Here is an 11061-nt window from a genome sequence, read left to right as displayed (position 1 = left end):
CTTGAAATAACCCTATTCTTTGACAAAACTCATTAGTTGTTTCTTCAGATACATCTTTTCGTGAGAAAGGTCCTCCTCTTTGTATATGTACACTATATTTCCTAGTAGAAAATGACTCAAAACCCGGTACTTGGGGAACAACTCAACATATTTATCCTTGAGCCTCTAGGAAGATAAGGGTAACCAGAAAGAACTGGTCTTCGAAATGTTGCAAGTTCTAAAAAAAAGTCTCGAAGCCTCGAACAGTCGATACTAGAGAAACTAAGTCACTACTTTGCATACAAGTCACATGGCCACTGCGAACTCTGAAGAGATGAAAGAAAATAGTCAGAGAAGGCTTCCCCTTCAAGTATTCACACCAATACTCAAAGAATTTGACATACGCCCAACTCACTGGAGGGAGTTGCGACAAAACCACTATTAGATGCTTAAGAACTTCGATCTCGAAATCATTAAAAGGCAGCCTAAGGTACAATATTAAGAAGAGGAATTCATAAAAAGGAATGTAACATTCTACATATTTGGTCATTTTCACTAGGGGTCAAGACACTCCAATCAGACGATGAACCCACATCAAGAAAGACTCCCTCAAGATCACCCTTTCTAGTAAAAGCATAAATAGTTGAAGAATAACCAGAGGCCACCCATGAAGATTGAGTATTCTTCTATGATTTTTGACTAATGATGTACTATTTTTCTAGACACAAGGAAGTGAAATATCAAAAGAAAAGAGATAACGACAAACTGGTAAAGATAACTCAAAGAAAGGAACCATTGACTATTCCAGAATCATATGCTAGCATGCAAAAGAAAGTAGACTATATCAAACACTTCAAATCACTCACACACAACACTCAAGTGTTCCAATTCCCAAGGGTTATATGAGAATACCTCCGAAAAGACGTTTGAGATATGGGACATTAAAGGCACAAATTTCCAAGAAACTAGAACATTTACTCTTTCTATTTTAGGATAGATGAAACAATGACTGGTCATTGAGGCTTATACGACAAGCCCTCACCTTGCTACACAGAAACAAAGGCTTAAGGGAAATTGTTCTGGGCCAACCATATTATTCTCCCTGCCGACCACTCTAAAGGGGCTACAAGCCTTCTAGAATCATCTCAGCACATGAGAGCTATCATGCAGATAAGTACATAGGATCCAAAATCTTGATACATCCGAGGAATTTCTGCATTTCACGCTTAACAAATAACAAGTTATTTTTCCTCTCCACTATATATAGATATTGCACCAATTAAGGTACTCAATTTTTAAATTCAATTTCAATTCATGCTTCTCCCTTGCTTACTGACTTGAGTGTCGGAGGGATAAGCTTACATGTCATCTCCCCCTTTCTTTGTACCAAAAGCTCAGATCTAATGTTACCTGCGATTCTTACTCTATTTATGATTCTAGAACGAATCAGGTACCCAGATATTTTTGGGTCCTTTTGCGTTAATGGAATCCATATGGTCTCTAGAATTTTAAACACAAAAATAATATGAAACAAATATATTTATCATTTTATTTGCATGATATTTTTTATAAAAGTGAGAATGAGGATAAACATTCTTGCTTTCATGATTTTCATAACGATGCAAAATAGAGAAACATGATCATTTTAAATTAAAATAATTACATTTTGAAGTCATATTTGCACGACATATCTTTAGTTTCATAACCTAAAAATAAAATAGAGTGACGTATCCAAAATAATAGAAAGGAAATATTCTCATTTTTTAAAATATTAGATGGATTTTCCTTGGTTGTTTTGATTTGTGTCAAGTAGCATTTAGAGTTATGACATTCTTCAATTGGTGGTTTTTGGAGGTGATGTGTGATGTGAACTATTCACAAAGTGATTTTAAAAGTTGATAGAATTATTTTCTAATCCTTTGATCCAAGTCATGGAAATTGCATTCTGAATGACATAATAATCTAAAATAATTTCTATGTGCTCAACGTGCTCGTTAGGGTCTTTAGTGCCTTCACACACTACAAGAAATCTTTGAAATAGCCAAGGGATTTAGCCAGGGGTATACCTTCACGCAAAAAAAATAACGTTGCTTGGGGTTAAGCCCCTCGCAAAACACAATTTAAAAACAAATACGCATACCTAGGGGAGACCCCTCGCAAATAGGAGAAGAGGGAAATTTTGATTTTGAAAATTTGCATTGCGAGGGGATACCCCAAGCAAAGTAAAGTGGCGCCAAAAATAAAATTCATTCTGCAGCTAGTACAGCATTTAGCGAGGGGATAACCCCAAGGAAAAAAAGTACAGATTTTAGCGAGGGGTAGCCCCTCGGAAAAAAGACAGTACTGTCTCATTAACTGGCGCAAACAGACTGCGCGTGCAGTCTCTATTTTCAAGGTGAAATTTGCGAGGGGTCCCCCCACGCCCCCTTTGACCGTTTCATTTCCGTGGGGCAGCCCCTCGCTGATGTCTGACCCCATGTGCACGCATTTACTTCATCTTCTCTGTTTCCGAACGTTACCCATTTCAAACCTACATATTTATCTTCTTCTTCCTTTAACCAAAATACCCATTCATCTCAACTTCCTCACAACCCCATTCATCTCAAATCTCATTCATCTCAACCAACAACACCATAATTTGAAGGTAAAATTTCTCCTCTACTTCCTCTAAGTAATATTATACATTCTTTTTTATTTAAAATATAATCTAATTTTGTTTTTTTTATACAACAATTGATTTATAGAAGACAAAATCTTGGAAGAAAGATCTTATAATTTGAAGGGAATCTTCAGGCTACAGGTTATCTTCAATTAAGGTACACATATAAAATTTTTGAAATTTTTTTATATGTGTTTATGATGGAAGTGTTTATATATATATGTGTTTAGATTTTTTTATATGTGTTTATATTTTTTTATATGTGTTTATGATGTTGTTATATATAAATTTTATATATGTGTTTAGATTATAGTTTATATTTTTTTTATGTGTTTAGATTTTTTTATTTAATTTTTTCGAATTTAATATCATAATTACAGTTTATTTCTTTTAAAAATAACAGATTTATTGATGTGAACAATAATATATTTGCTGATTTTTTAAATTAGTAGTTTAAATGTAGTATAATAAAATTTATGTTTAGTATTAAAAATAAGATTATGTTTGGTATGTTTTTATATGTGTTAGTAAATATTATAATCTTTATTTACAAAACAGTATTTATATATTAAATAAAAAAATACGATTTTTATATATTATACAAATATTATTTAAAAACAGTATATTTTATAAAACCAGTATATTAAAAAAATGATTTTTATATATTATAAAAATATTATTTAAAAACAATATATTTTATAAAACCAGTATATTTAAAAAAAACGATTTTTATATATTATAATTTAAAAACAATATATTTAAAATGGTATATAATAGTTTAAAAACTGTATGTATTAAAAAATCAGTATAATAATATAAAAATAGTATGTATTTGGAAATAGTATGCATTAAAAACAATAAGTATTTAAAAAAACAGTATAAAAAATTTGTATAGTTAGTATTATTATATCAAAAAAACAGTTTGTAAATTTTGTACTTTTGAAATTAAAATTATATTTGATAGTTTATTATATTTAATATATATTTGATAATTTATTGTATGTTTTAAAAACAAAATATTTTTTTAGAAACAAATATTTTTAGGACTAAAAACAAGTATATAGTTTATATATGTTTAGAAAAAGACAAATATTGAATATAATTTTATTGTATGTAATAAAAAATAGTATATACAAACAATATATTTATTAAAACGGTATATAAATAAATAGTATATATATATATATATATATATATATATATATATATATATATATATATATATATATATATATATATATATATATATATATATATATATATATATATATATATATATATATATATATATATATATATATATATATATATATATATTTATATCTCACAAATTTGTGTGCTTTTGTGTATATATATAGTTTAAAAGCAAGTATGTATGTTTATGACTAAAAACAAGTAAATATATTTTAAAAACAAATATTTTTTAGGACTAAAAACAAGTATATAGTTTATTTATGATTCACATGTATATATATTTTTTTAGGACTAAAAACAACTAAATATATTTTAAAAACAAATATTTTTTTAGGACTAAAAACAAGTATATAGTTTATATATGTTTAGAAAAAGACAAATATTGAATATAATTAAACATGATTCACATGTGCAGTATGGAACATTACCAATTCTATCGTAGTTGGATGTATGATAGAATGTTTCCTGGACGACGTGGGCTTAAACCACTTTTTATGGAAGGAGTTGCCGCGTTTCTCTCGTATGCGTTTGCTCAAGAATGTTGTCGCAGGGAAGGAGGGGTAAGGTGTCCGTGTTTAAAGTGTGGTTGCAGAAATATTATTAGTGACCCTAGTGAAGTGAAGCGTCACTTGGAGAGAGTGGGTTTTAGGCCAAATTACTGGGTTTGGACATCTAATGGGGAAACAATGCAGGAGATGAATAGAGAGGCTTCTAGCAGTCAAACACATATAGAACCAGATATAAATAGAGTTGATCCAGGGAGTAGTTCATCACATATGCAGTGCCAGGAGCAATTTAATCTCGTCGAGGAGATGTTCACTGACGCATTAGGGGTGAATGTGGCATATGATGAACCACAAGACTTAGATGGAGAAGAACTCCCGAATGAGAAAGCTCAAAGGTTTTATCAGCTGTTGAAAGAAATAAATATACCATTGTTTGAGGGGTCTTCTGACTCTAAGCTATCAATGTGTGTGAGACTTTTGGCTGCGAAATCAAATTGGAATGTTCCTGATCAGTGTTTAGAATTCTTTGCGAGATTGATGTTGGACGCGACTCCTGTGAAAGAAAACATGCCTACAAGTTATTATGATGCAAAAAGGGTGGTGTCGAAGTTGGGATTAGAAGTTAAAAAGATTGATTGTTGCATTAGAGGTTGCATGTTGTTTTATGACAACGAGTTTGGTACAAATGATGGGGAATTGGAGGAATGTAAGTTTTGCGAGAGTCCGAGGTATTTAGTTAGCAGTAAAGGAGTTGACCAAAGGCAAAATCGCGTTGCAGCGAAATCTATGTTCTATCTACCAATAATACCTAGGTTGCAAAGAATGTTTGCATCAATGCACAGTGCAAGCCAAATGGCATGGCACCATACAAACAGAATTAGTTCAGGCATGATGCGACATCCATCTGATGGCGAGGCATGGAAACACTTTGATAGAGTTCATCCTGAGTTTGCACTTGAACCTAGGAATGTCCGACTTGGATTATGCTCAGATGGTTTCACTCCTTATAATTTTTCAGGAAATGCATATTCTTGTTGGCCAGTTATTGTTACCCCGTACAATCTCCCTCCTGAGATGTGCATGACGAAACCTTACATGTTTTTGACATGCATCATTCCGGGACCGTCGAGTCCAAAGGCTGGAATCGATGTTTATTTGCAACCTTTAATTGATGATCTCAAGAGGCTGTGGGTGGGAGCGTGGACTTATGATGTGTCTCGTAAACAAAATTTTAATATGCGAGCGGCTTTGATGTGGACAATTAATGACTTTCCTGCATATGGCATGTTGTCTGGATGGGGTACACATGGTAAAATGGGATGTCCGCATTGCATGAATCACACAAAAGCGTTTACTTTGGACTTTGGTGGGAAAAGTTCGTGGTTTGACTGTCATCGTAGGTTCTTACCTACCAACCATGAATTTAGAAGGAATAAAGATGCTTTTAGAAAAGGAATAAAAGTAAAAGATCTACCTCCCCCTCGATTGTCATCGACTCAAGTATGGAATAATGTTTGTGACCTACCAAAATTCACAGACTATGGTGAAACACGTAGAATTAAAGGATATGGGGTTGACCACAATTGGACAAAAAGAAGTATCTTTTGGGACCTCCCATATTGGAAGGATAATTTATTGCGTCATAATCTTGATGTTATGCATATTGAGAAGAACTTTTTTGATAATGTGCTTAACACGGTGATGGATAATGAGAAGACAAAAGACAATGAGAAGGCTAGGAAAGACATGGAACTTTATTGTAATCGAAAAGAATTGGAGTTGAAACCTCGACCAAACGGAAAATTATTAAAACCCAAGGCTTGTTACACTCTTACTCCCCAAGAAGCAAAAGCTGTATGTCGGTGGTTAAATGAATTGAGGATGCCTGATGGTTATTCTTCTAACCTGGCAAGATGTGCTGACGCCAACACTGGGAAATTGCATGGAATGAAAAGTCACGATTGTCATATTTTCATGGAACGATTACTTCCAATTGCATTCAGTTCACTGCCCAAGAATGTGCTTAATCCACTTACTGAGATCAGTCAATTTTTTAGAGACATTTGTGCTTCAACTTTAAGAGTAGACGACATCATTAAATTGGACCGAAATATTCCTGTCATTCTTTGCAAGTTGGAGCAAATATTCCCGCCAGGTTTCTTTGATTCTATGGAGCATCTCCCTGTGCATCTTGCTTATGAAGCTTTTCTAGGTGGACCTGTTCAATATAGATGGATGTATCCATTTGAACGATTCATGGGTGATTCAAAGCGATCAGTTAAAAATAAGGCACGAGTTGAGGGATCAATTTGTGCACATTATATACATCGCGAAACATCACATTTTTGCTCTCATTATTTCAATCACATGATGTTGTCTCCAAGAATCATAAGGAACGAAGTTAACTTCAGTGAAAGAAGTCAATTTACCTTATCAGTTTTCGGTCGTCCAGGCCGTCCCGCAGGGAAGAAGAGTGAGCATTGGCTTTCACAAAAAGAAATGCAATCTGCTCATGTTCATGTGCTGATTAACTGCGTTGAAGTTAAACCATATCTTGAGTAAGTATATTTTAAATTAAATCATGTGCTGTTTAATTGGTTAAGATTTACCTTCTCTAACCTCTTTTTCTTTTCGAAATAGGGCATTTGGTACCTACTATTATCAAAGCACAGGCGAACAACCATCGACTGGTTACACACATGCCTATTTTCCAACATGGTTTAAGCAGTAATTATCATGTATTGTTACACTAAGTCCTGACTTAATACATTTGCGAAATTTGTCTGAAGGCCCTAGTCAACGTGTAAATGAATGGCACACATATTTTGTAAACGGTTACAAATTTCACACTGAGGAATGGAGTGTAGGGAAGAAAACCGTAAACAGTGGTGTAGTCGTAAAAGGAGTTACAGAGGGTGGTGAGGACGACTTCTATGGGGTTATCACACATATTTACGAGTTGGTTTATAATTATATGGACTCGGAAAATAAAGTTGTCTTATTTTATTGTGATTGGTATGATCCATCTTCTAGAGGAACAAAAATTGATAAAAAGTATAACACTGTTGAGATTCGAAGAGATAGAAAGTACAAAGAGTATGACCCTTTCATTATGGCACATAATGTTAGGCAAGTTTATTATGTACCTTATCCTTCAATTACCCCACGGAAACGAGAATGGTGTGTTGTAATCAAGTCCAACCCAATGGGTCACATTGAGACTGATGAGTTAATGGAAGATGTTGCATACCAACATGATGAGATTTCACCTGTTAATGAGGTAATTGACACATAGGAGATTGTAAGTTTGTGTGATACTGCAGTTGAGGGTCAACAAATTGACGCAAGTATCTTGTTGTCAACAAATCCTATTGAAGAAGAGCATGAAGAGCTAGGAGAGTCTGAAGACAATAATATCAGATGCGATGAAGACAACGAAGATTATGATGATGAATGAATTGAATATGTAATATTATCTTGTGTATTTCACATATTATCATGTGTAATAGTATCTTGTGTAATATTAACTTTTAAATATTATCTTGTGTAATATTAAATTTCAAATATTATCTTGTGTAATATATTAACTTTCAAATATCATCTTATGTAATATTAACTTGATAATATTATCTTGTGCAATTATCTTTCAAATATTATCTTGTGTAACAGGAAAAGATGCCACCCAAAAAAGATGAAAAAGGTAAGGGTCAACTAAAGCCTCGTCGCACTAGATTCATTGTAGAGGAGGTTCCTAACTCAGATATGTTCGTTCCTATGCCACGCTCTACTCCACGCTCTACTCCACCGCCTATGCATCCTACACCGCCTATGCATCCTACACCGCCTATGCATCCTACACCGCCCATGTCTGGATCTTTCACTGGATTACTATCCATGCCCCCTGGATCAGGTTTTTTTTGTCCTCCTGGATACTCTTACCCCACATATTTTCCTACGGAGACAGGTGGATCTAGCATGCCATTACCCATGCATATGGGGACAGGTGGATCTGGTAGCATGCCATTACCCATGCATATGGAGACAGGTGGATCTAGCATGCCATTACCCATCCCTTCAGAGGATGATACCAGTGCTCCTGGAGATACCAGTGCTCCTGGAGATACCAGTGCTCCTGGAGATACTAGTGCTGAGGAGCAAACGAAGAGGAAGCGTATTTTGAAAAAAAATACGACTCAAAAAATTAAGTATCATGAGGGCAGACTAATCATTTATCCCGATGCAGGATCGTAAGTTTTTGTGTTTTTATATTATATTTTAAATATGAGTTTTATTTAATCAATACTAACTCAAGATTTTGTTGTTTAGAATTGTTCCCTCACATCAGGCAGTATCGATCATAACAAATATTATAAAAGAGAAGTACACACAATTCTGGCCGTCTTATGGAGCTGTACATGAAGATGAAAAGGAAAAATGGTTTCAGGCATTTCAGGTATAATTTACTTATTCATTTTGACATTTCCTTTTTTATTTTTGTGATATTCATGATTCTACTTTATTTAATATTTTTAAATTCATACAACAATGTAGGAGCATTGTGTTTGGGATGTTAGAGATGAGGCCGCGATTAAAGAAAACTTTCACACAAAATGTGCTGCTCGATTTTCTGATACCATGAGGAATGTTAGACTTAAATGGGAAGCAAAAGGGACACGTCCACGTTGGATAGGAGAAGATATATTCCCAAAGCTTATTGATCATTGGAATTCTGATAAGTTTAAGGAAATATCTGAGCATGCAAAGAAAACTAGAGCATCTGAAGTTGGTGGCTGCAACTACGCAGCGGGAAGTATTAGTGTGGCTGAAGTTGCGCGAAGGATGGTACATAAATTTATTAATTTTTTATTAAACTATTATTTAAATGTTTCATTACATTGCATTAATTTTTTTTACTTATTTAGCGTGAAGAATTAGGCAGAACTCCACTTCTTAATGAGCTCCACATGGAGACTCATCTCAAGAGAAATGGAGAGTTTATTGACGAGCGCGCAAAAATCACTCAAGTAAGTTATTTTTATATCAAAGATATTTTATTTATTTCTTTTATATGTACATAGTTTTATTTCTTTTATATGTAATAGTTTATTTGAATCATGATAACATTTAATTTTTTTATAGGAGAATTTTGATAAAGAACTTGCCATAAAGTTGTCAGAGCATCCTGAAATACCCCAACCACCACCAGGGTATCCTGTTGACCCCAGTATTGGTTTTCAGACTTGGTATAAGGTTTCAGGTGGAAAGAAGAAAAATGGGAGAGTGTATTGTACTGGAGGGTATTCCAAAAATATCAAGCGGCGTAGTAGAGATTTCAAAATGAGATATGCTGATGGAGAAGGATCATCCACTCCACCTATATTAACCGCCGAAATGCTTGAAACTGTGAGAAACTTGGCAAATACTGAGGCAGCACAACAAGTAGCAGCAAGAAATTTGGAAATTGAAGAGATGAAGAGAAAACAATTAGAGATGTAGGAGGAAATGCAAAGAAGAGAAAGAGAATTACGGGAAGAAATGAGGAGAGAATTTCAGGAAGAAATGAGGAGGCAGGCACAGGAATATCAAGAAGCAATGCGAATTGCAAATGAACGGTCACAAAGGTTTGATCAATTTTTTGCTTCACAAAATATGAGTGGTGGTGGATTTGGAGGAACTAGTGGATATGGAGGAGCTGATGAAGAAGAGGAGGAACAAAATGGGGGGAATAATTAAATTTACATATTTAAGTTTATTTTTATTTGTATGGAACAATTTGTGTTAATTATTTTGAACTTATTTTTAAATATTATTGTAATTTTGTATGGAGTTTAATTTTTAATATATTTGCTTAAATATTAATTATTATATGTATTATAATAATTTTGTTTTAATTTGAATTATTATTATATATATATATATATTTTAATTTAAATTATATTATATATATATATATATATATATATATATATATATATATATATATATATATATTTATTATGTACGATATTGAATACTATTTTTTTTTAAATATAAACAATTTGCGAGGGGCTTATCCCCAAGCAAAAAAATTTATCCTGCATTTTGCGAGGGGCTTATCCCCAAGCAAAATATCTGACGCAGTCTGCCCATGTGCAGACTGCTAGCTGGTGCCTATTGCTGTAGCCTGCAGAGCAGAATTTTGAGTTTGCATTTAGCGAGGGGTATAACCCCTGGCAAATTAGCGAAGTGTTTATCCCCTCGGTAATGGATTTGCGACCCCCTGTTTTGCTAGGGAAGCTGTCCCCTCGCAAATTGTGCATTTGTGAGGGGTTTTGCCTTTAGTGAGGGGTTTAGCCCCTGGCAAATTGCAGTATTTCTTGTAGTGACACACCTTAAGCTTTGGGGCTTATCCAAAGATCTAGGGATGATGAACTCTGTAAATTTTATGGTGAACAAGATAAACATATGGAGGATTTGAAAAGTAAGGAGGAGGAAATTGGTTTGACGGTGGACTTACTAGACGTGTTAGAGGGACATTAAGAGTTTCTTGGAATGAAACTTGAATTTGAGGAATTGTTGTTCAAGTATGGGATTCATGTAGTAGGGGACAATTTTTTTGGAAGGGTGAACGAGTTGTCATAAAGAATCTCAATGGTTGACCAGAAGTGTTGATCATTTATCAAGTTTCGAGCGCGATCTTTACTGACGGGTGAAAGAGCTTCCTTAGTGTTATCTTGAAGAATC

The 11061-nt window shown here is 33.8% G+C and overlaps 2 protein-coding genes across 2 annotated transcripts; both read left to right on the top strand.

Annotated features, from left to right (window-relative positions):
• The first annotated feature begins 2521 nt into the window (after positions 1–2521).
• On the top strand, positions 2522–10022 carry LOC131649439 (uncharacterized). The gene is made up of 7 exons (XM_058919203.1): positions 2522–2623; positions 2724–2795; positions 8008–8585; positions 8665–8791; positions 8890–9180; positions 9261–9362; positions 9478–10022. The coding sequence occupies exons 3-7, from the start codon at positions 8014–8016 to the stop codon at positions 9832–9834; spliced, it is 1449 nt and encodes a 482-aa protein (XP_058775186.1). The 5' UTR covers positions 2522–2623; positions 2724–2795; positions 8008–8013; the 3' UTR covers positions 9835–10022.
• LOC131649440 (uncharacterized) lies at positions 4249–7613 on the top strand. The gene is made up of 3 exons (XM_058919204.1): positions 4249–6896; positions 6979–7034; positions 7250–7613. Exons 1-3 carry the CDS (start codon positions 4249–4251, stop codon positions 7258–7260), a joined length of 2715 nt encoding a protein of 904 aa, XP_058775187.1. The 3' UTR covers positions 7261–7613.
• Positions 10023–11061: the final 1039 nt, after the last annotated feature.

The sequence above is a fragment of the Vicia villosa genome, linkage group LG2 (genome assembly GCF_029867415.1).
Source record: "Vicia villosa cultivar HV-30 ecotype Madison, WI linkage group LG2, Vvil1.0, whole genome shotgun sequence".
Lineage (NCBI taxonomy): Eukaryota > Viridiplantae > Streptophyta > Magnoliopsida > Fabales > Fabaceae > Vicia > Vicia villosa.
Note: the sequence above shows the minus strand (reverse complement) of the source record. Positions and strands in the feature narration are given on the sequence as shown.

Coding starts and splice junctions, on each gene's coding strand:
- LOC131649440 (XM_058919204.1), top strand. CDS start 4,249: ATGGAACATTACCAATTCTATCGTAGTTGGATGTATGATAGAATGTTT. Junction 6,897..6,978: donor GAAGTTAAACCATATCTTGA/GTAAGTATATTT, acceptor TTTTCGAAATAG/GGCATTTGGTACCTACTATT.
- LOC131649439 (XM_058919203.1), top strand. CDS start 8,014: ATGCCACCCAAAAAAGATGAAAAAGGTAAGGGTCAACTAAAGCCTCGT. Junction 8,586..8,664: donor ATTTATCCCGATGCAGGATC/GTAAGTTTTTGT, acceptor TTTGTTGTTTAG/AATTGTTCCCTCACATCAGG. Junction 9,363..9,477: donor AGCGCGCAAAAATCACTCAA/GTAAGTTATTTT, acceptor ATTTTTTTATAG/GAGAATTTTGATAAAGAACT.